We start from the raw sequence: 22,249 nt of genomic DNA, 5'->3' as shown, positions 1-22,249 counted from the left end.
CCAGGTATGAAGCCCAGGTCTGTCATCTGTAACTCACTATGTAATCTTGGACAAGTCTCTTTCTGCTCCAGCCTCAGTTTCCCTGCCTGCATACTAAGAAGTGGGACTCTCGTCATTAAGGGTGGTTGAGCTCACCTGAGACTGGCTGAGGCCGGCGTGCCTGAGGCTGTTTCCCTGGGAGATGGGGCCTATATCCTGCTCCTGGCCAGTACACTCTGAGAACATTTGCTCTCCTGACCAACGGACAGCCTGTCCCTCCTCTGCCCTCACCCCCTTGCCATCCCCAAAGCAAACGAAGCTGATTGTCTTAGCTGGCTCTGTGGGTGCTGGCCGGCCAGCAGGCCGCAGGCCACAGGCGGAGGTGCCACCCGCCAGAGCCCCACCAGACACACAGGGCATTGTCCCTCAGTCAACAGCCCCTGGGCACCTCGGCCCAGCTCCTGGCCTGCCCCCACGCCCCTCACCGCCTGCCACTGCGCCAGGCCCAGCCAGCTGGGGGCCCAAGGCTCCCAGCCGATGACGAGCCCACCCATCCCCAGCAGCCCCCTGATGAGCTATAATTGCTTTGCTCCATCCTGTTGCTGCCATTCTCTTGGCGGAAGCATCTGGGGTTCCAGGCGGGCGGCAGCTGCAGGCCTACTGCCTGGCTCATCGGGATGGACTGGCCGTACAACCTGGTACGTGGTGCTTCCCCACCCCACCCCCACCCCTTTTGGGGGCCTGAGTGTTTCCTTACTTCTTTCCTATTGATTAATGGCTGGCTCTGTTTGCCTTGGAATCTGCAGAAGCAAATTCTCCCTCTGTCCTCTCCCCCAGGACTAGAGAGAAACAGACTAGCCTCAGATCCTGCAGCCATGGCCAGTAGCTCAGACTTCTGAACTGGGCTCGGCCCATCCCCAGTGAAGTCTTTTCAGGCCAAAGGCATCTGGGGAGATTCTGGCAAACTCAATCATCGGGGTTTTTCCAAAGAGTCCCTGGGTCCTGAGAGCCACGCTGTGTGACCTTGGGCAAGTCCTTCTGTGTCTCTGTTCGCCATCTGTAACATGAGAGAAGGGGGGCTTTAATTCTATTCTGGGTTTCTGTGAGTGAAGAACCAGAATTTAAGATACCAAGTGAGGAGCTCCGATGAGATGAGAAAGCCTATTGTTAGGGAGACATTTTCTAAATGGAAGAGTTTAGCGACTTGAATCTCTGTCACAGATTTTGCGCCAGGAAATGGCTCTGCCAGGAGGGGCTATGCTGAAACTTGTTTCCAAGGGTCAAGACTTGCTGGGTAGCTTGGATAAGTCAGGCACATTCCATGCGGGTGGGGGGATGAGGAACACAGGGCAGGTAGGAGCCTGGCTAGATTCAACTAGGCGCTGAAACTCCCCCTGAAGTTTCCTCCCTTCTGGCCAGCCCTGGCCCTCACCCAAGTCCTGGCCCTTCTCTCTCTGGCTTCCTGAGAAGTCTGGGTTTTGCCAGGCCCCTGGGTCCTCTCCTGTGTTAGCCAGAGGGTTTCCTGACACTTCTAGTTCTGGGGAGAGAAGTGGACGGCGGCGGGGGAGGGTGGACAGGATTGGGTGAGGAATGGACGAGGAGTGGGGCAGGCAGAGGGTGTACGGTGTTGAAGAGGGGAGCACAGGTGTCATGGAGTCCAACAAGGATCCTTGGCCGAGACCTGCCCATCTCCCCAACTTCATCGCATGCCCTCTCTTCCTGTACACTCTATTTCAGCCTGTTTCCTTTCAGCCAAGCTCTTAACCAAATCAAACCTCCACTCACGCTGTTCCCCCTCCCTGTAAGAGGTTTAGACTCCTTCTGCCCACATCTGTCTCCTTCTTATCCTTCAAACCTCACCAGACACGTCTGCTTCCCAGAGAGACTTGGAGGGGCCAGTCCTGGCTAAGTGGGTGGCCCTGCTCTTCTCTAACAATGAGCTGCATGGTCCCATCATTACACTTGTCTCTAGTGAGATTAGGTGCTTGTTTGCTTGTTCACCATCTGCTCTTTCTCCCAGACTATAAGCTACAGAAGGCAGGGATGGTGACAGCCATTCCTTCATTCACTCAGACACGGGATAAGACAGTGTGTGGAAAATGACGCACTGGAGTCTGCCTGCCTTCATGGAGTCTGTGCTTAGCTGGGGACAGACCTATAAAGGAATCACACATACGAACTGTAAGACTGTAGTCACGCAAGAGGCATGTGGTGTTGTGAGCCCAAGAAGGTCCACAAAGGCATCCCTAGGGAAGTGTCACCGGAGGGGTGAGAGGAGGTTAGAAGGTGAGGAGAGGCAGGACTCTGCAGGTAGCAGCCTGTTAAAAGTCTCTGTGGCAGGAAGGAGCATGGTGAGAGGAAGGGATTGAAAGAAGGCCAGAGGCTGAAGCACAGGTATGAGAGGACGGCAGGAATGATTTGAGGAGGGAGAGCTTAGGCCCAGGGAAAGATGACGTGATCAGGTTTGCATTTCAAACAGCTGTCCTGAGCCCTGGTGTGGAGAATTGATTGGAAGGAGCCAGGGGGGATTTGGGGAGACCAGGTAGGAGGCTGTTGAGCTGTCTAGGGAAGTGAGGATGGTGGTGCAGAGAGAGCAAAGTGGATGGGTGGGGAGATTTCTAAGAGATGCGACAGACAGGACTTAGTGATGAGCATGGTATACACAAGTGCTGGTACATGTGTGGGGCTGGTGGGAACAGGCCAGGATGTAGCAGGTGAGGGTCACCCCCATAAAGCCTTTCCTCTTCCTTCTCCCTCCCTGGGCTCGAGTCTTGGTCCAGAGGGAGATCTGGTGCTCTCACCTTCGACCTGTGGCCTTCCTCCCCAGCTGTTTCTTCTCACCATCTGCATCTTCCTGGGGCTGGGCCAGCCCAGGAACCCCAAAAGCAAGAGGAAGGGGCAAGGGCGGCCTGGGACCCTGGCCCTTGGGCCTCATCAGGTGCCGCTGGACCTAGTATCGCGGGCGAAGCCATATGCGCGCATGGAGGAATACGAAAGGAACCTTGGGGAGATGGTGGCCCAGCTGAGAAACAGCTCCGAGCCAGCAAGGAGGAAGTGTGAGGTCAACCTGCAGCTATGGCTGTCTAACAAGAGGAGCCTGTCACCCTGGGGCTACAGGTAGGCCAGGCTCGGCAGCCATGGGCAAGCTGAATTCTGGGAGTGTGGGGGACACACAATGACAATCACACAGCTTGTCATTGTAATAGTTAAAACCTTGTTATGCAGAGGCCTGAATGCCTGAGTTTGAATCCTGACTCTGCTTACTTGCTGTGTGGCTTTGGGCAAGTTGCTTAGCCTCTCTGAGCCTCAGTTTCCTCAACTGTAAATGGAGGTGATACCAGTACCTACTTCATAGGCTTGTTGTTAAATGACACATCCACGTAGAGCACTGTTGTTATTGTTCTCCAAGTCCCTGCTGAAGTGCCTGCAAGGCCATCCCTGAATGTCACTGCCTTTACCTCTCAGTTACAGTACTTGCAGGCAGTATTGAGTCAGCTGTGTCTAAATCTGTCTCACGCCAGACTAGGACCTTCCCAATGTCTGTATCACAATCATCTAAGGCTTCTAGGGCCCACCCAATCCAAACCTCCAAGGCTGAGGCCCAGCTCCACGTTAAGAATGCACAGCCAGGTTTGGGAGTCACAACCTGCTGCCCCTAGGTGACAGGACAGGTGTCTTACCTTGGTTGTAGCTCCCCTTCCTAGCACAGAACCTGGCACACAGAAGGGGCCACATGTATATGTGTTGAATGAATCATGAAGAAATAAACTAACTCTGAAGGGTCTTCACTCACAAACCCAGACCAAAGATTTTTTTTAGCCACACAACTTATGTCCTGAGACTCAAGAACAGCATGTTCAGTAGAACTTACTGTGATGCTATAAAGTCCAACAAGGGAGCCGTTAGCTTCATGTGGCTATTGAGCTCCTGAAATGGGGTTAGAGCAACTGAGGAGCTAATTTTGATTAATTTAAATTTAAATAGCCACATGTGGCTAGTGGCTATCATATGTGGAATGTGGCAATTGGAAGGTTCCCTAAAAATCCTCCAAAGCTGGGCTTCTCACTTTATTGCACCCTCGACTTTCTTGGCGATCTTATAAAAATGCAGGTTCTGATTCAGGAGGTTGCGGGGAGGGACAGATGCCGCATTTCTAACAAGTTCCCAGGTGATGCTGACGCTGCACGTCCACAAGTTCAGTTCACTCCCCACATTTAGCAGATGAGAAAACGGAGGCACAGCCAAGGAAAGGTCACCAAGCAAGTCCCTATACTCTCTGCTCTGGGCGGGAACTCCTCTGTGTTGTCTGTCAGTGAGCACCACATGTCCGGGACAGACCCACTCACATGGTGGCGTGTGGAAAATATTTGTTGCATGAATAGAAACTAAGTCAGAACAGACCGCAGGCCTCCTGATGCCCCTTCCAGGGGGGGATGGGCATCAATGTACTCATGTATTATTTCCCCTGGATGAAGTGTCTCAAGACTGTAAAGAAGGGGGATGGGTGGGGGAAACAGGGTCTGTAGCTCCTTTGCAACCGCACAGAACCATCTAGTTTCTAGGACGGGCATCTCCCTGGATGAAAAAGGAAAACTGGGTTACTGACCTGTGACCTTGAACCTGGATAACCTTGGGGCACCTGCCTTGCCTTCCAAGATCTGTGTTCTCTCCGAAAACACGGAGTTGAGTACGGCCCTTCCTCCAGCCTAGCACAGTCTTGCAGTGGGAATGAAATCCCGGGTTAGGATAAGCTGGGGTGTGGGGCGCGGACACTGAGTGGCTCTTTGCCCATCACCTTCTGCCCTGCATTCTCTCCTGCTTTCCCGCAGCATCAACCACGATCCCAGCCGCATCCCGGCCGACCTGCCGGAGGCGCGATGCTTGTGTCTGGGCTGTGTGAACCCCTTCACCATGCAGGAGGACCGCAGCATGGTGAGCGTTCCGGTGTTCAGCCAGGTGCCTGTGCGCCGCCGCCTCTGCCCGCTGCCTCCGCGCACCGGGCCCTGTCGCCAGCGCGCGGTCATGGAGACGATCGCTGTGGGCTGCACGTGCATCTTCTGAAGGGCCCGGGCCTAGAGCCTGCGGGCAGCGGGAGACCGCCCTCCCTGCACTCCCAAGCCACGCAAGGCCAATGAAAAGTAAACGCTGTCTTTCCTAAAGCAAGACTCTGGGTTTGGTCCTTGTGGCTCCAGAGCCAAAACCAGGGTGGGGCTAGGCGGTTCCTGGCAGGGAGATTTCAGATCAATATAAAGGACGATTTTCCATCACTCAGAGTTCTCCAACGCTGAGATGGGTTATTTTTAAAAATACTGCATTCATTTCTATGTTTAGGACAATCACATACTTCCTCTATTTTGGGTTTATAAGCTTTATTTTAGCCATGTTATTGGAGCTTGGTTGGCATAAACCTATATAGGAGTGACCAGACTGTAACTCTCCCCAATTAAGTCAACGACCATTGCAAATAAGCTCTTTGGAAGCAGTGAGCTCTCTGTCTCTGAAGGGTCCAGCTAAGGCTGAGCCTCTTAAGAATACCGGGGAGCAGATTCCTGCTTTGGGTGGATTAGAAAATCTATAAAGTCTCTTTCAACTCTGAGATTCTCTGCAGGTCAGTCTTAGACCCAGAGAAGAGTCTCTGGGTTGCCAAAGAACAGGGGTTTTTAATCTGGGGCAGCAAGCCCCTGAAATTTTCACATGGGATACATTTTTCTGGGCTGGGGATCCCTGGCTTTGAACACACACTCAAGAGCTGAGAAGCATCAAGATAGATCGTTTTTTATCCAACCTTATCCACAAGAGGGTCTGGTGAGGTTTGCTGAACATCAGTGATTCTCAAACTTGAGTTAGCACCAGAATCATCCATAGGGCTTCTTAAAACACAGATTGCTAGGTGCCTCCATGCAGTGGTTCTGATTCAGGAGGTTTGAGATGGGGGCTGAGACTCGCGTTTTTGATACAGGGGCTCCCAGGTGGTGCTGCTTCTCATTTGGGAACCACACTTTGAGAACCTCTGGCTTATATCAAGACGCTTTATTGATCAAAAAGGCAGTGTGACTGACTTGTCAAAGCTTCTGCTGATTCCGGCCTCCTGGATGCTAATTCCCTACCCCCCATCTGCCCCTTGCAATTTAATCCTCCCCCTACCCTCCTAGCCCCTGCAACAAATCCTAAATCAGCTGCTCTTAGGTCTAAAAATACCTTCCCTCCCCCAGGACAGCTGAGGGGCTCAAGCTATTTTCTGAAGGTAAGAATAGCTGTCACTTTAGAGTTAATTTCAATAAGAGGGCCAACAGCCAGTATAGGAATACTTTACTTGGCTCCTCTAACTTCAGTGCTTAAAGCAGCTTTAGCTCTGAATGTTTTAAGGGTCTAATTCATGAAAGGGCATTGGTTAGGTATGTGTCTGTCTGGGATGGTAAGTAACTTACCTTTTTTGGTATTGTTCTAGAGTGGATACTGGTTAAAATTACCCCAGAAAGCTTCGGCCTGGTTCCAGATACATGGAAAATAGACTTCTTGTGCCAGCCCAAGCTGCCTTCAGCAGCCACTTTTCCTCCCTGGGGGTTGCTTGTCTCTGAGGCCCTCACAGCCTGCTCTCCAGGCCTTAAGACTTCAGCCACACATGAGGGACCCACAGCCTCCCAGGCCTTTTTGTGGGGTTAGGGCGTGGGAAGATTCTAGCAGCACAAGGGGTGCTCTAGTCCCGGGTGGAGACCCCGGGTGCCCTGGGGCATAGAGATTGGATGTGGCAACTCCTCATCTGTTTGGATGGGTTATCCTACTTCTGCCAGAGCGTCAGACAGACAGATCCTCAATAAACGCCGGTTAGTTTATTACTAGTTTTATAGACATGTTGCCCTTTCCTCTTTCTGGGCTTCAGTTTTCTTATCTGTGAAATAAGCAGACAGGTTTAGGGCTCTTCAGGGTCTTTTGCAGTTTTACCATTCTGCGACTCAGGAGCTTGGTCTTGTGAGCCTGGGCTGGCTGGCAGCTGGCCCTTCCCTGTCTCTGGCTTTACAGGCAGCAGCAGCAGAACTCCCTTTGGTCTGAGTTTAAATATGCTTCATGTTTTCCACTGTCTGGTGAGAAACCCCCATTCCCTAAGAATAGGGGCCTCATCTGCACCCTTCAGTGCTGTATCCCCAGTACCTAGCACAGTGTCAGGTGCAAAAAAAGGGGTGCAGGGCTTGATGAATGAATGAATACATACATTCATGCATAGAGGCCTCTAGGGGGAATTCAAGATCTGCTCCAGCTCCCTCTGTTGCTTCTTCAAAAGTGGGTCAGGAGCAAGGCATTCTTCCCTCCCCACCATTCCTCACCCACTCTTAACTCTACCCTCCACAGCCCCCCTCCTCGCAAAGTGCTGACATCTTGCTTGGGTCATGTGCTCTACGGGTGGAGTACCTGCGAGTTCTAAATGTGTACTACAGTGCCCCCAGGACTAATGAGGATGAGTGTGGCCTCTTCCCTGTTTTGTCTGGCAGATTGTAGGGCTCTCTGTCTCTGCAAGCACTTGCTCTTCTCCCAGAGGACTGTGGGCCCATGGGGGCTTCTGTTGGAGCCTAAGAAGGCTAGGGTGGGCCTGGGGGCAAAGGCTTCCTGCTGGTTTCCATGCTCCCCTCCGTTGTCTTCAGGAATCTGTGGCCTTTTCTTGCAGGTGGGGAAGTGGTGAGATCTCACTATCAGGTGTGGGCTTGGGGAAGCAGGCAGTGTGGGCATTTTGGCCCGATGTGGTTCTGAGCTGTTCAGGCCTGCCTACCCAGATAAAGGACGTTTCTGAAGAACCAGCCAGCTCCACTGCAGTCAGGCTGTGGCATGGAGCCAAAGCCCCGGCCAACGACTAGGGAGCAAGTGTGACTGCGTTGGTTTGCCTCTCCTGCGCACATCCTTAGGCACACAAAGGAAGGCTGGTCATCAGGGACAAATTTGGTATTGGCCTTGGTCCTATGGCCCAATACCAATGATCATCAGTTACGTCATGACAACCTGTAGCGTCATTTCTAACACAGACCACGAAAAGATACTATTACACATTGATTTCACTGGACTTGAGAGGAGGGGGAGGTACCACCCCCATCCTGAGTGTGTTTGACATTGTCTCTACCAACACCCTTTCCACCCCCGGACCTTGTAGTTTGGATGAGACCGCCTCTGTTCCAGGGGTGGGGCCTGACTGTTCTAAGCCAATCAGCCTCATCTCATCCCTGGTCTAGCTGTGTGCTAAGCCAATCAGTATGTGGCATTACTTGGCCACAGGAATTGGTTCAGCAGGGACCTAACTGGCCCAGAGCCCGAATATGGTTCAGAGGTCATGGGAGAAGCCTCTCACCCTGGGAGCTGTTGGAAGCCCTCCTTGACCATGAGAAGTAATGGCGCTAGCATTGCACAGTGTCCTGTGCCTGGACTTTTATGATAAACAATAAAACACTTTTATCGCTTAAGCCAGTCTGAGTTTGGTTTTCTATGACTTAAACCAAAAGCATTCTTACTGACGTGTCAGCTTCATAATTCCCGTAATAACCAACAAGTACATGCTTCTTGCACTTCAAAGCCACCGTGTCTTCCACTCCCATTACTATCACCTTGGCATGGTAAAAACAACTTCAAAGCCAATTTGGGCCTCCTCCTACTTGAAGGGTATTTTGTCCCATGCTGAATTCAATTCATTTTAAGGAGAAACTCCAGATTTAAGTTCTGTTCTATGAATTCACCAAAAGACCTTGGGCAAGTTACTTCCTCACTTTGGGCTTTTATCTCCATCTCTGCAAACGGACAGACATTAGCTGAATGACTTCTGGGGCTGTTCATGTTAGGAAAGTCACAATATCGGTGTCATTGGGCAGTGTTGTGTCCTCCTGGGCCCAACCCCAGAGCCGGATTTAGCAGGTCTAGGTGAGACTTGGACACCTCAATCAGGTTAACCTCTAAAGAACTCTATCCCGACACCTTATTTCCTTCCATTACTCCGCTGGGGTGAATGTCTGGGGTGCGATATGACAGCCCTCCCCATCTGGGAACTTGTCTCTTCGCAAGACAGATCATCATAGTACTCCTGAACCCTGGCATAACGGCAGAAGGGTCAATTTCTCCAAGTTCCAAGGAAAAGCTTTCCTCTTCCAATAGCCTGGCATGTTTCCCTTTTTCTACTGGTTGCCAGGAAGCTCAGAGCTATACTGAAAGCTCGCTGGGGTCTTACCAGTCCTCTCCTCCATGGGTCCTACCTGTCATCTCCCCCAGCATGTGGTGTTGTTAAGCTTGGATAGTATCTAATAAGTTCTTAACTAGGTACCACACATCCAGCAAGCTGACAGTAAGCAGGAGCTATTACCATGTCTTCTGTTTTCTGATCTTCCCTTCTGCTTTCTTTGTAACCATCTGGCTACATGTTCCATTGTTGGTGTTGCTTCAGGTACATTTTGGGAGTAGGTAGTAAAAAACAATAACAAAATTAGATTCGGAGTCTTATATTCCCTCCCTAATGATTCCTGTCTCCTAGTTAGAAAACCAAGTCAGAAGCAGCTGACGATTTTTATTTCTTCTTTAAAAAAAATAAATAAAATGAATACACTGGCTTGAATTTCTTTCCCTTCTCTGACTCTCCCCCTTAAAAAGAAACAACCACTCTGAGAATCTTTAAGATAAAGAGGCAAAGAGCAGACCACTTGGACCTACACTGGAGGGAGATGACACTCGACACACGAGGGGTCAGAAAGAGGCTTGGCAAATGAGTGCAGCTTTCATAGCCTTGGCCGTTGCAGGGGTGACCCATTTTTAGGAGGGGATGGACGTTCTGAGCCTTGCCTTGGAGCCCTCACAGTTCAGTCTTCACCTTGTGCATCAAATCCTTTTGGTCAATTTTGTCTAGGTCCTGGTACCAGCGGTTGTAAGCCAGCAGGGCCACGTTTTTGGCAGCGACAGCCATCACCTCCACAGAACTGGCCGCCCACTCCAGGGCATTGAGGTGGAAGAGTTGGTCGTGGAGCGCGAACCGTGGGAGGGTGGTGCGGGAACCGTGCACAGGGTGGGCCTGCCACTCGGCGGTCTGCACGGAATAATAAGAGCGGAAGAGGGTCTTCAGCTGGGACCGAAGGAGGGGCTTGGGGGACTGGACTCGCCAAACGGCTGCGTCCTGAGGCTGTTTCCTCCGGAAGTTGGCGGAGATGTTGACAGGACAGATGTTGTCCAGGGCACAGAAGAAGGTGGGGAAATCTGTGGTAAGGATATTGGCGAAGGGGAAAAGCTTCGGGTCGGGGAAACCAAAGTAGGAAGAGTTGAGGTAGCCGTGGACCAAGGAGACGACGGTGGGCTGGAAAGAGTCCTGGGTGACATCAAGGGGCGGGTCGAAGCCCTCAAAGGTGATGGTGCTGCTGTTGTCCAGGTGCAGGGGCGTGGCGATGACCACTATGTCGTAGACGTCGGAGCCAGTGCCCACCTCGTTCTCATACTCCACCAGGTACAAGGGTTTCCCTTCTGGAAGGAGAGAGACGGTAGCATAACAGTCAAGTTATTTCCTGGCTTCTACCCACTGACCTCCCGTCTGGGGCCCAGTATTCAGGGTAGCTGGGCTGTCCGGATGGTGGGTCCTCATCTTTCCATGCTGCTGTGGCTGCAGGGTGGGCACTGCACTGGGAGTTAGGAGAGCGAGCGCCTCTGCTGCTGACGGTGGCTCAAAATCCTCACTGGTCAAATAAACGGGGCTAGGTTAATGCAAATCTCAGGTTTCTGGCTCTGACATTTGAATTGGGACAACAGTGCCCTCTGGTGTCACTCCGCAGTGCTGGGGCTTCCCATTGGTTTTTTGGAATCCTCCCAGGAAGACCCCAGACTGGGTTTTAGGGACAGAAGAGGTGGAAGTGCTCACTGTCTGGGAGTGGCCATGCCCCCTGCTCTGTCCACTCACCTGTCTGCTGCAGGGTCACAGAGGTCACTGTGGCATGGATCACGTTGGCCTTGGTGAGCTTCAGCAGACCGGAGCAAACCAGCTTGTTGCCTCCTTCCACAGACCACAGGATGCCTTGGGCCCCAGCTAGTGCCATGGCTCCTAGGCAAAGGGGAAAGGTAGCCAGTGGGCTCTCAGAACTAGTGGGCAGTGGGGCTGGAGAGTCCACTACTATCGTACCTGGGCCTCCTTCCAGACCAAGACTCCTCCCACCCACAGGCACAGAGAGACGACACACACGCAAATAAATAAAACGAAATTCACAATCCTATGAAGTGAAAACAGGCTCAATGGAAGAGCCAGTTACAAAAGACCACAGATTGTATGATTCTACTTCTACTGGCTGTCCAGAATGAGCAAGTCCATAGGAACACAGAGCAGATGTGTGGTTTCCTAGGGCTGGAGAGCTGGGAGGTTTTGGGGAGGTGATGGCTAAAGATATGTGGTTTCTTTTGGGGGCAATGGAAATGTTCTAAAATTGTGGTGACAGATGCACAACTCTGAATATACTCAAAACCACTGAAGTGTGCACTTTAAATGGGTGAATTGTGTGATATATGAAGTATATCTTGAAGAATACACACAACATCCTAAAGGGTGATCAGGGAAGCCCCATTGAGGAGACACCTGGCAGAATCTGAAGGCTGGAAAGGCGCTCGCTGTGCCGAGAGCCAGAACAACAGTAGCCTGGGTACGTGGGAGATGCTTGTTAATTATCAACCTTTTCATTCATTTATTCAACAAAAATGGCCCGGGTGCCTACAATGGCCCAGGCACCATTCTAAGTGTTTGGGACACATCAGTAAACAAGGGAGACAGCGATTCCTGCCCTTGGGAAGCATACATTCTAGTGGGAGGAGATAAAATAAGTCAATTTAACAGTCGGTTAGAAGATGGTATCTGCAGAGTAGGGATACTGGGGCTGTTGAGGGCAAGAGGAGAGGGAGGGTGTAATTTAAAACTGGCAGGTAGGGTAGCTTCCATGAAAAGGTAACTGCACAAAGACACAATATGGAGACTTTACCATGACTGCGTTGCAGGGAAGAATGTTCCAGGCCGAGCGTGGCCGCACAAAAGCCCTAAAGTGGGGACACACCTGGAACATTGGAGACACGGCAAGGAGGCCAGAGTGGCTGGACTGGGGTGGGTGAATGGGGAGAGGGGGGAGCCTGGACCATGTAGGGCCTTGCAGGACACTGGGAGGACTCTGGGTTTCACTTGAAGGAAAGCGGGAGCCCTTATAGAGCTTTACACTCAGGCCTGACGTGATCTATCTTTTGTTTTAAAAGGATCATACAGCAGATATATTGAGAATAGCCTATAGGGGGTAGGGGGTGGGGGTGGGGTGGACAGACCTGGTGGGAGTAATCCAGGCGAGGGACACCCAGGGTCCAGAGGCCCCCACGGGGCAGTTCCTGAAACCAACCCAGTCAGGGGTGGTAGAAACACACTGGACCTGATATCTGAGCCTCACTTGCACCACCTGTGAAGTGGGGTCAATTCTATCTCTTGCCAGTTCGGAGGACTGATTCCAGAATCAAACAAGCCTGGGGCAACAAAATGCTCTGTACTGAGCCAGGTAAATGTGAGGTTCTTATGGGGAGCTCAGCCCATTCTGGGCACCATGGGCCAGGGGAAGGCGGGTGGGCAGGCCGAGGGCTGCAGGCTCACCAGCAAAGGCGGGCATCACTGCCGACTGGCCATAGCTGGACCGCAGGACGGCGGAGACTATGTCGTCGATAAAGCGCTGTGTGACGCCCACCTGAAGCAGGGACTCGGCCACGGAGCGCTGGGTCATGTTGATGAAACTGGACTCCCCCAGTGAGTAGAGCAGCTCTTCCACGCCAGAGAAGGCATAACCGTGGGCCTGGTACTTATAGATCCTGGGAGACATGCGGAGCTAGAGCCCTTGTGCAGAAAGGCCTGTGGGCTGACCACCTGCACCTGGGTCATTGCACCTGGGAGGCCCAGTGGGGATCCACCCTCCTCTCCATGTAGACGTGGAGAGGGGAGGCTGGTTACTCTCCCCTGGGCCTGTTTGCTGGCTGTGGTGGGCCTGTCCCACCTACATGAATGGTGCAGAGGGGAAGGGCAAATACACAGAATCTCATTAGACCTGGCTTCACATTGTGGCTCTGCTGAATGAGTTACAAAAGCCCTCTGAGCCACACTCCCTGCCTGAGGGCACGGTCCTCTTCTCATCCAGCAGGGACTGCCAGGCAGTAGTCCACGACCCCCCTGACACAACCCCCTCTCCAGCAGCTTTGGCTCTGTCCTGGCTGAGAGGACTGTGTTGGGTCCGAGGGCAGCTGCCTCATGCCAGGGTCGTTGTCCTCTCTGCTCGCCCAGCCTGTCTGCTCCTCTGCTTGATCCAACGGGGCGCCCAGCAAGCTCACGTCTTGTCCTTCCCTCCACAGCTCCCCCAATCTCAGGCACTCGCATTTGCCTGCAACCATGTGCTGACGGATTGGTGGATGTGCTGGCCTTTGAAATGGTGCCTCTGCTTGGGCTGCTGTAAACATGTTGAGTTTGGTTATCAATGGGGCACCCAAATGGAGGTGTCCAGAAAGCAGTTAGGAATGTGGGTCTGGAACTTAAGGGGAAACAGGCTGACAGGTAGAAGTCATCTCCCACAAATGGGAGAATTCAGCATTGTTGGTTGGATATAATCGACAAGGGAGGAAAATATAAGGGAGGCGTAAGGACATCACCTTTGGGGCAGCTGGAGAATATGAGGAAGTGCCATAAGAAGCAGAGTTATGAAAGTAGAAAGAGTGGAAAAGTACCAGAGACCAGGAAGACCTAGAGGCCATCCTTGAGTGCCTGACACTGAAGCCTCTGCATCTGGGCCAGGAAGCAGGGAGAACCTTCAGGAGGAACTTTGGGGGAGTTGGGGTGCCAGCCTGGCAAGTGAGTAGGTTGTGAGAAGCAGACAGAGTGACAATAGGCCACTTGTCACTATTTGGAGGTGATGGGGCAGGGGCCAGGAGCTAAGGAGGAGAGAAGGATGAAGGTGTTTGTTCTAGATGGGGAAGCTGGGGGAGCAGCAGTTTATAAAGCGATGACCCACAGGCTGCATGTGGCCTACAGATGTGTTTCACTTGGCTTATGAGTTGGTTGCATACTTTGAAAAACTGGGAGATTTCACATGTAACTCTGGATCTCTGGCTTCTTCTGGAAAATCTGGAAGATCTAGCCACATGACACTGGCATTCCCACATGGCCACCGTTGGCTCTAGCAGAGTGCTGGCTGAGTGACCTGGGCTGAATCGTGCTGGGTTTTCACACCCAGTAAGTACTGTTTCCTTTTCGACAATTTACAGTCAAGCTGGTTCCTTCCCCACCTCTTTTTCTGTCTCCCTCTGGAAACCCCACAGCTCCGCCTAACCCTACCTCATGAACTTCTCCATGACCTCCTCCACCCACATCTGCAGTCTCAGGAAGCTGATGCCGTAGTGCCACCAGAGGCGGAAGAGGTTCAGCAGGTACCAGTCAGTCTCCTCCAGCACGAAATTCTCCCCGCCGAAGATGGCGCTCCTGCCCACCACCTCTCGCCGGTGTTTCAGTCCTGAGGAGAAAAGGAGGAACCCCTCAGGTTCCCTGCGGAGGGCCCCCCACGAGACTTAGCTGCCTGAAGCTGAAATTCAGGGCCTTCCTGAAGGATGCAAATGGACTGGCTCCATTAAAGGGAATATAAATACTATGGTGTGTTCATCTGTGCTGTTCGTTTAGAGCAGTAAACAAAGGCACTGGGGCAGTGTCCGACTTGGTTAATCAATAAGGAGATGAAAATGAAAATAATGTACCATTTTACATTTTTTTCCAACAGGGATCCACTCAGCCATAGTGAGGGAAATTCAGATGTCATCCCAGAATGTGCCGGGGGGGACAGCTGCACGGCCTGCTCTGGGATGGCAGGCCTGGGCACCAGGACCACATGGAAAGAATCACAGTCCTTGTAACTATCCACTCTACGACTTACAGAGCGCTGGGACTTGTGTATCTCACTCCATCCTCTCATAGCCTGGGAAGAGGCAGGATAGGTGTTAGCACCCCCAAAGACGTGGAAACTGAGGCTTAGAGGTTATAGGACCTATCTCGAGTCATTGGGTTTTGTTTCTTTCCCTCCCATTCCTGTCCCTGAGCCACTAAGTTCCCCTACCCAGTAAGTGCCTTCCTTTAGCATCTTTCCACAGATATTTTGTACAAACACCCATAAGTGTGTATATCTCTCTGTGTTATTCCTTCCCCACCTCCACATGCTATACACTGGTCTGCACCTCACTGACATGCTGTGTCTTGGAGGTTGTCCTATACCTGGGCGTAAAGGACGTCCTCATCTGGCTGCTGTGCAGTCTGTGTATTTAAACAATAACTTATTTAATCTCAGATCCTAGTGGGTGGGCATGTAGAGTATTTTCAGCCTTTTGCTATTACAAACGATGCTATAATGAGGAACCCTGTGTGTGTGCCCCTTTGCACATGTGCAAATACACCTGTAGGATCACTTCTGAGAAATGCAATCTCTGGGTCAAACAGTCTGCATATTTGTGGTTCTGATAAATGCTGCTGGGGTGGCATCCCCGCTCTCTCACTTATTAGCTGCTTGGCCTTAGCCAAGGTGCATACATTTTCTGAGCTTCAATGTCCCCAGGAGGAAATATAACTGCCCATCCTGCCTGCTTGTAGGGAGAATTAGAGGGAAGGTCTACATACCACCTACAAGGATGCCAGGTACCTGGCAAGCACACACAGCATGTGGAAGCCATTCCGATTCCAATTACTAAGAGGCACCGAATTGAAAGGGAAAGAAACTGGCTTGGGAGTCAAACCTGAGTTCTAATCCCGGCTCTGCGACTAACTCACTGTGTAACCTCAGGCAAGTTCCTTCCCCTCTCTGATCTCAGCTGCTCCATCTGTAAAAGGAGATTGGGCTCCATGACCTTCCGGCCTTGACCATCAGGGTAGTCTGGGAAGGGCGGATGGCTGCCGCCAGCTCTGGGGGCTGGACGACAGGGAGTGAGGAAGGTGCACTCACCCAGGTGCTTGACGAAGCCCTGCATGTGCAGGCTCAGGGAGTGGAAGGAGGCGGCCCCGCTCTCGTAGTGCTGCTTGTTGACCGAGATGGTGGCCAAGCGGCCGCCCACCGTCCCCTTCTCGAACACATCGATCTGTACTCGGGGGCCGAAGTGCTGCTGGAGGAAATGGGTCACGGCAGAGCCCCCGATTCCGGCCCCAACCACGGCTGTCAGCAGGCCCAGGAGGCCGGCAAGGAGAGAGACAGAGCACGGGCATCAGACTGTGGGTCTCACCTTGGCAGCCGCCTGGGCTGGTGGTTCCCAGGCACTTGCATTTCATAGGCTTATAACATCTCAAAAGGAAATCTGCAGACTGGATTTTATTAAAGCTCTTAATAAAGAGCAAAGGACAATTTGAAAATTGTCCATCTACAGTAACCCTCATTTTATAAAGAAAAAGACACATTAGCAGCACAAAAGCTGGAATCTCAAAATTCAGGATGATCATTCAAAGAGAATGCATTTCGTTTGATACAGAACTCTGTGAAAACCTGGTCACTGACAGGTAATGTTAGGTAGATCAGCGTTTGGAAACCACTCCTTCATCCTCGGGTTGGCAAACTACAGTCCATGGGCCAAATCAAGGCAGATGCCTATCTTTGCAAACAAAGTTTTATTGTGACGAAGCCAAACCCTTTCTTTAGCTTATTGTCACTGGCTGCTTTCATGTGAGGAAGAGTCGAGTAATTGCAACAGAGACTGTATGGCCCTCGAAGTCGAAAATATTTACCCTCCTATCCTTTACTCGTCAGCCAACTCTTGGTCCAGTCCAACCTATCACCAGACACTTAAATCGTTTCCACATCTCTGTTTGTCGACACTGGAATGCACCCTGTGACAGGTTGCTCATTACCATATAGGGCACTCTACTCCAGTTTGAACTCTTATTATGAAGTTTCAGCTTGTTGAGGTCTTTTTGGGTCTTATCATCCACTGTCTTTCCTACACTTTCCGTCTTCCTGTTATTTGCAAACTTGGTTCCTATGCCATCAGTGTTCTCATCCAAGTCACTGATAAACACATTTGACTGCACAGGGCTGTGAGAGGCTGCAGGAAGCCATTGTCCAGACAGATAGCATTCTAGACACTAATACTAAATAAGACTGTGAGAGGACAGTAAAGCAGCGGTGAAGTTGCTGAACTGGCCTGCCACACCACCCATTGTTGTCCACTGTGTACCTGAGTAATGGCGTCCTCTCATCTAACAGTCTAGTAACCCTATCCAAAAAGAAAATGAGATAAATCTGGTGTGATTTGCCCTTCCTGGACCCATACTGGACCCTAAGACCACCAACTCCTGTCAAGAAGGCAAAAAGACAAGGTTGTTTATGATCTGACCTCCACTTACTTATTCCACTCCCTGCCCTACCCTCACAATACTCCACTTTTTTATCTCGACTGCTTCTCCTGTGGAGCACGTGACTTTGCTCTCTCATGCCTGTACCTTGGCCCGCGTTGTTCCCTTTGTCAGGAATGTGCTGTCACCCTTTGCCTCACTCCCTGACTTCTGTGGCCCTCATGTCATTGCTTGTCTTGTCTGACCCACATAAGACGACTCAAGTGTCCCTCCTGCATATTTCCACATCGCATTCTCCTTACCCCTGGCCTGGTCCTCAGCACATTCTACTCAAACGGTCTGTTTAAGGACTGACAGCAGGTCACTCTGCCCCCAGATCCCAGCAGGCAGTAGATTCATTAGGTATTTGTTGCACCTTGAGAAAACAAACCACTTCCTCCTTCTCAGTGTTTACAAAGCCACTTCCAAGAATGCCATTAACCTTTTTAAACCAGTGTGCTCCCCTCCCCTCCATTTGTGAGAGCCCCCAGTTACCCATTTTTCCAGAGAAATTGGTATCACAAGGCCTGGAAGCTGCCCACGGGCTATGGGGAAGCAGAAGACCTCACCTCACTGAGAACCAGCTCACGCAACACCCAAGAACTGACACCCACTCTCTGGTCTATGGTAAGATTTGCTGGGGCACAAGGAATCAAACCAGGTCTCTGTCCTCCTGAGCCCAGGCGGGGAGTGGGCAGACGGACTCACGCACAATCAGCTATGACAATGTGTGACTAAATGTGACAAGAGCGTTCCAGGGAATCTTGAGGAGGAAGCAATGAGTTCTGCCTGAGGGTGGGGTAACACAGGTTTCACAGGAGAGGGAACATTTGGTCAGAACCCTGGAGGACAATCGGCCCTGTCTGTGAGCAGAGACACATTCTCCATAGAGAGAAGAGCATGAACAGGGCAGCGTGCGGAACTATGGGGGATTTAAAGGGTCCAATGCCACACGGAGGTGTTCAGATTTGATCCTGCAGCAGTCTGAGGGTTAAGCCATCCTAACAGGAAGCTCTTCATTCTCATTGTGGGGAGAGTCCAAACCACCAAGGGCAGACAGAGGCTCTTGTCAGAGGGCTGAGGACAATCAGGAAGCTACAGGACAGCTTGGCATTGCCAAGTGTCCTGCTCTAGATGACCTGTGGGGTAAGGTAGGCAGGACTAGCTGGGATGAGGCAGGCAGCAAGCTCTGCATTATCAGAAATAGTAGGGCTGGGAGGCCCTGAGCCTTCTCCAGTGATCAGTGGGAAGTATCCTGCTCTGTTGCCCATTCCCAAGAGATTGGGGAGTGCCTGGCACTTCCACACACTGTCTGCCTAATTCTTCCCCATCCTTCAAAGCCTGGCTTGAAGTCCACCTTATGACTTCATGAGGGCTTCTCTGACCACTCTGGCCGAGAATCTCTGCCCTCTGAAAACCCTCAACTCTCAGTCCCAAACTGATTTTTGGCACGCTTCAGTCTGTCTTAACCCTTTGTGGCCCAAGCTGTGGTTTTGTAACCCAAGAAGCCTTAGCATTGCACTGACCCTAATAAGTCTGTGGTGTCCCCATGGGACATTCCTCCCTGCCATGTGGGGTGCACAGAGGGCAGAGGAGTGAAGTAGGGACTCCTACTTCCTTACACTAGAAGCCCAACACCTCTGCCTATGGGAATTTTATATGTGAGGGACGTGAACATCTTTGAGTCATGTTGAGTTAAATTGACAATTGAGAAGAAAACTAATATGCACGATGAAGTACTTAGCCAAGGGTCCTGACGTCTGCGATTTATTTGCAAATCCATTAAAAGTAAGATGGATTAATGGAGGTGTGACACATATATGATAAGGCAAGTACAGTAGCAGTTTGTTAATGGCAAAATCCAGGTTGTAGGCATGTAGGTGATCACTGCATAATTCTTTCAACTTTGGTGTAAGTTTAAAAATTTTCAGAATAAAATATTGGAATGAACAACAACAAACAAAACAACTGCTGTTAAAAGTTCCCCACTCTGTCACTCAGCAAACCTATCTCCAGCAGACCTACCATGGGTTCTGTCTCCACTAGGACTGTTTCCTCCTCTCCCTGAGGTTCTGGCTTAGTGGCACTTCCAGGAAACCCTCCAAGGCCCTCCCAGAGCCATCAAAGGTTGGGGTGAAGTGCCCTTCCTCTGTATCAGGATACTTACAGCCTTAGCACTAACTTCCCCTGTATTGTGCAGTCTTCTCCATACAGGAAGTACAGAGCACCATGCCTGCTACCCAGACAGCCCTCAATAAACCTTTGCGAACGACAATTGCCCAGACCCTGTTCTATCATCGGGGTACCTGGCAAAGAGCCAGGTCCATGGCAGATGCTCAATGCTTCCGGATGGATCTTTCAGTAAGAGATTGGGACAGTGGCCATTTCTGTCCCAAGCCCCTTTCCGCCCCAGGTAGTCCTCGACCCAGGCCCCTACCACCCTCCGCATCAGCACCTTGCGTACTGTGGTCCCCTTCTGGGCCCAGTCGCAGTCCCTCGTCTCTTCTCCATCCAGTTCCACTCCCGAGGACCCCTCCCTCGCCCAGCTGCTTTCCCCATCCCCCACTCAGCAGCTGCCGGCTGAGAACCCTTTTCCCGCGCAGCCCTCCCCAGCTCAGAACCCCACCCCGTCCTTCCCGCACCGATTTTGCTGGGCCGGGCGTCTCCGCCTGTAGCGGTGGCGGCGAGGAGCGCGGCCAGCGAGGCCAGGAGCCGGGCTGCACAGGCCATGACGGGCGGCGACAGGGGTAGCACGCCGCGGACCGGGTGCTCGCGCGTTGGCGCTAGGCTAACCGCCCCGCCCCGGAGCTCCACTGGCCGTTCCGCCTTCCAGCCTGGCTGCTCACCGCCTCTCATTGGACGAGTAACCGTCTCTCTCCAGCCCCAGGCCCCCATTAGCTGCATCTCTTTCTGGGCAGGCTCTGTCACTGGCAGCTCCCCCGTCCCGCCTCCTAGATACGGGCTCTTCATTGGCTGGCTTGTCCTGCTCCCGCGGAGGTGTGCGCGCTTCGGGGCTCAGCATCAGGACCAGGGCCCAGCAGCAGGACCAGGGCCCAGCAGCAGGGAGATTGATAGAAGAGCAATGAAGCTTTGACGACCTCGAATCAAGTCCAGCCTCTGAGTTACTAGCTCTGTAACGTGCCTACTCTGTGTCTCATTCAATTTCCCTGCTCTACCTCTTTAGGTGGTGATGACAATCACAGGAGATACGGAATGTTTAAACGCTTGGCAGTGCTTCCCAAGTGCTGGAAATTGCTGACCAACCATGCAGCCAGGGTTACCCTATGTACATGCTGAAACAAGGTGCTTCCGACACTGCTGTTACTTTCGTTTATTTGCAGTTTCTACATACATTTTATACCTCGGCTTTGTACTTAAAAAACGAAAGGGAAGAGTTTCATCCACACTTTACTCAGCGGGAGGAAAGATAAGAAGGGATAAACTCCCATTTTCACTAAGAAAACAAGACTAGTTAGTGTCGCTAGTTTACCACACTGCAAGACAGATTTCCTCTAGCAGAAAATAAAGTTGGGGGATGAGTTTCAGGATAGATAAGTAAAATCCATATTTATTCAGTCAGATTGTGGCTAAGAAACTGAAGGGATTCAGAAAATAGTAAAAGAGCATATAGTGGAGTCCTAAATCAGTTTTGTTACTCCTAACAGGGCCAAACTGGATTAGTAGTGAAGTGGTAGATGAACATGCACTCCTCATCTTTAAAAGAAAAAACACCAAAAAACAAAAACCAAAATTTTTTGATGATGTTTACGTTAGAATGCAAAGCCTTTTAAGGTCACTTCCTAAGACTCAAAAATATTCCTTTTTAAAAACAAAACAAAACAAAAAACAACATTCATTGATAACTGTGCAAAGTTCTCTCATGTGCTGACTTAATTCAATAGTGCAGGTTTTTTTTTTTTTTTTGGTAGAGTAAATTATGTTAACCTTAAAATTCAGCTTCTTGACTCTACTTTGCGTTTAATTTTAAGGTCCTTGGTAACTCTAGAATCTAGAGCTGTTTTCTTGTTAGGAAGTTCTTTCAATCCTACTAACACATTGGCAGTGTTTGAGTACATCAAAGTTGTAGGATGCGTTCAGAAGAACTGTGAGAGGCAGAGGCATAACTCTAGTGGCTGAGGTACAAAACAACTTACTAGTAAGATTGGGAGTGAGGTTGCGTGACTTTTCAGTTATCTATTACTGCAAAACAAACTACCCCAAAACTTAGTGGCTAAAAGCAATAATCATTTATTTGTTCCAAAATCTGCACTTTGGGCAGGGTTGAGATCAGCTATCTCTGTTCCACGTGGTGTCAGGTGGGGCTGCTCCACCGGGGGCTGAAGGATCCACCTTCAAGATGTCTCATTGAGATAGCAGGCAAGGTGATGCTGTTAGCTGAAAGTGTAGCCAGAGCCCTGTTTCACTTCACAAACTGCTTCAGCTTGCTCTGGGTTTGGTGGCTAGGTTCCAAAAGTAAGCATCCAGAGACAGGAAGGTGTGTGTTCAGAAACTGGCAGTGTCACGTCCACGATATTCTGTGAGTCAATCTCAAAGTACAGATTCAAGATTTGGAGCCATGTTTTAAAACCTCCACAGTGAAGTTGACAATGTGGACGAAGTCTGAGTGCATAGGAACAGGAATGTATTTACCGACTATCACTGAGCATATGGAAACAATGGGTTATGGAGCCAGGGTGTATAGGCAAGATTGGAAGAATAATGCAAATGCGAGGCTAAACTGCAGGAAAGGCTGGCTCCAAAGAGGGCCAATCAGCCAGGCTGCTGGGTATGTAGAAGCCAGCTGAGCAGAGGTAAAGGAAGCCAGGCAAAGATTGGGAAGGACATGTGAGAACAACGTCATGTGTCAGTCATCTGGTGGAGAGGACGGTCAGAAGTTCAGCAGTTCAAGTAAAG

The 22,249-nt window shown here is 51.0% G+C and overlaps 2 protein-coding genes across 3 annotated transcripts; one reads left to right on the top strand and one right to left on the bottom strand.

Annotated features, from left to right (window-relative positions):
* Positions 1-376: 376 nt before the first annotated feature.
* On the top strand, positions 377-5,138 carry IL17B (interleukin 17B). The gene is made up of 3 exons (XM_019734293.2): positions 377-677; positions 2,807-3,096; positions 4,809-5,138. The coding sequence occupies exons 1-3, from the start codon at positions 657-659 to the stop codon at positions 5,038-5,040; spliced, it is 543 nt and encodes a 180-aa protein (XP_019589852.1). The 5' UTR covers positions 377-656; the 3' UTR covers positions 5,041-5,138.
* A 4,353-nt stretch (positions 5,139-9,491) lies between these two features.
* Positions 9,492-20,367, bottom strand: PCYOX1L (prenylcysteine oxidase 1 like). 2 transcript variants are annotated; one of them, XM_019734415.2, is made up of 6 exons: positions 19,978-20,177; positions 15,960-16,166; positions 14,315-14,489; positions 12,593-12,804; positions 10,883-11,023; positions 9,492-10,452 (listed from the first exon to the last, which is right to left on the bottom strand). In XM_019734415.2, exons 1-6 carry the CDS (start codon positions 20,063-20,065, stop codon positions 9,794-9,796), a joined length of 1,482 nt encoding a protein of 493 aa, XP_019589974.1. In that variant the 5' UTR covers positions 20,066-20,177; the 3' UTR covers positions 9,492-9,793. The 2 variants fall into 2 exon arrangements, 1 of the variants encoding a protein (XP_019589974.1); XR_012489835.1 differs by lacking the exon at positions 9,492-10,452 and having other exon boundaries at positions 10,885-11,023; positions 12,593-13,433; positions 19,978-20,367.
* Positions 20,368-22,249: the final 1,882 nt, after the last annotated feature.

The sequence above is a fragment of the Rhinolophus sinicus genome, linkage group LG10, assembly GCF_036562045.2.
Source record: "Rhinolophus sinicus isolate RSC01 linkage group LG10, ASM3656204v1, whole genome shotgun sequence".
Taxonomy (NCBI): domain Eukaryota; kingdom Metazoa; phylum Chordata; class Mammalia; order Chiroptera; family Rhinolophidae; genus Rhinolophus; species Rhinolophus sinicus.
The sequence above is the reverse complement of the archived record's forward strand: the minus strand, read 5'-3'. Positions and strand labels throughout refer to the sequence as shown.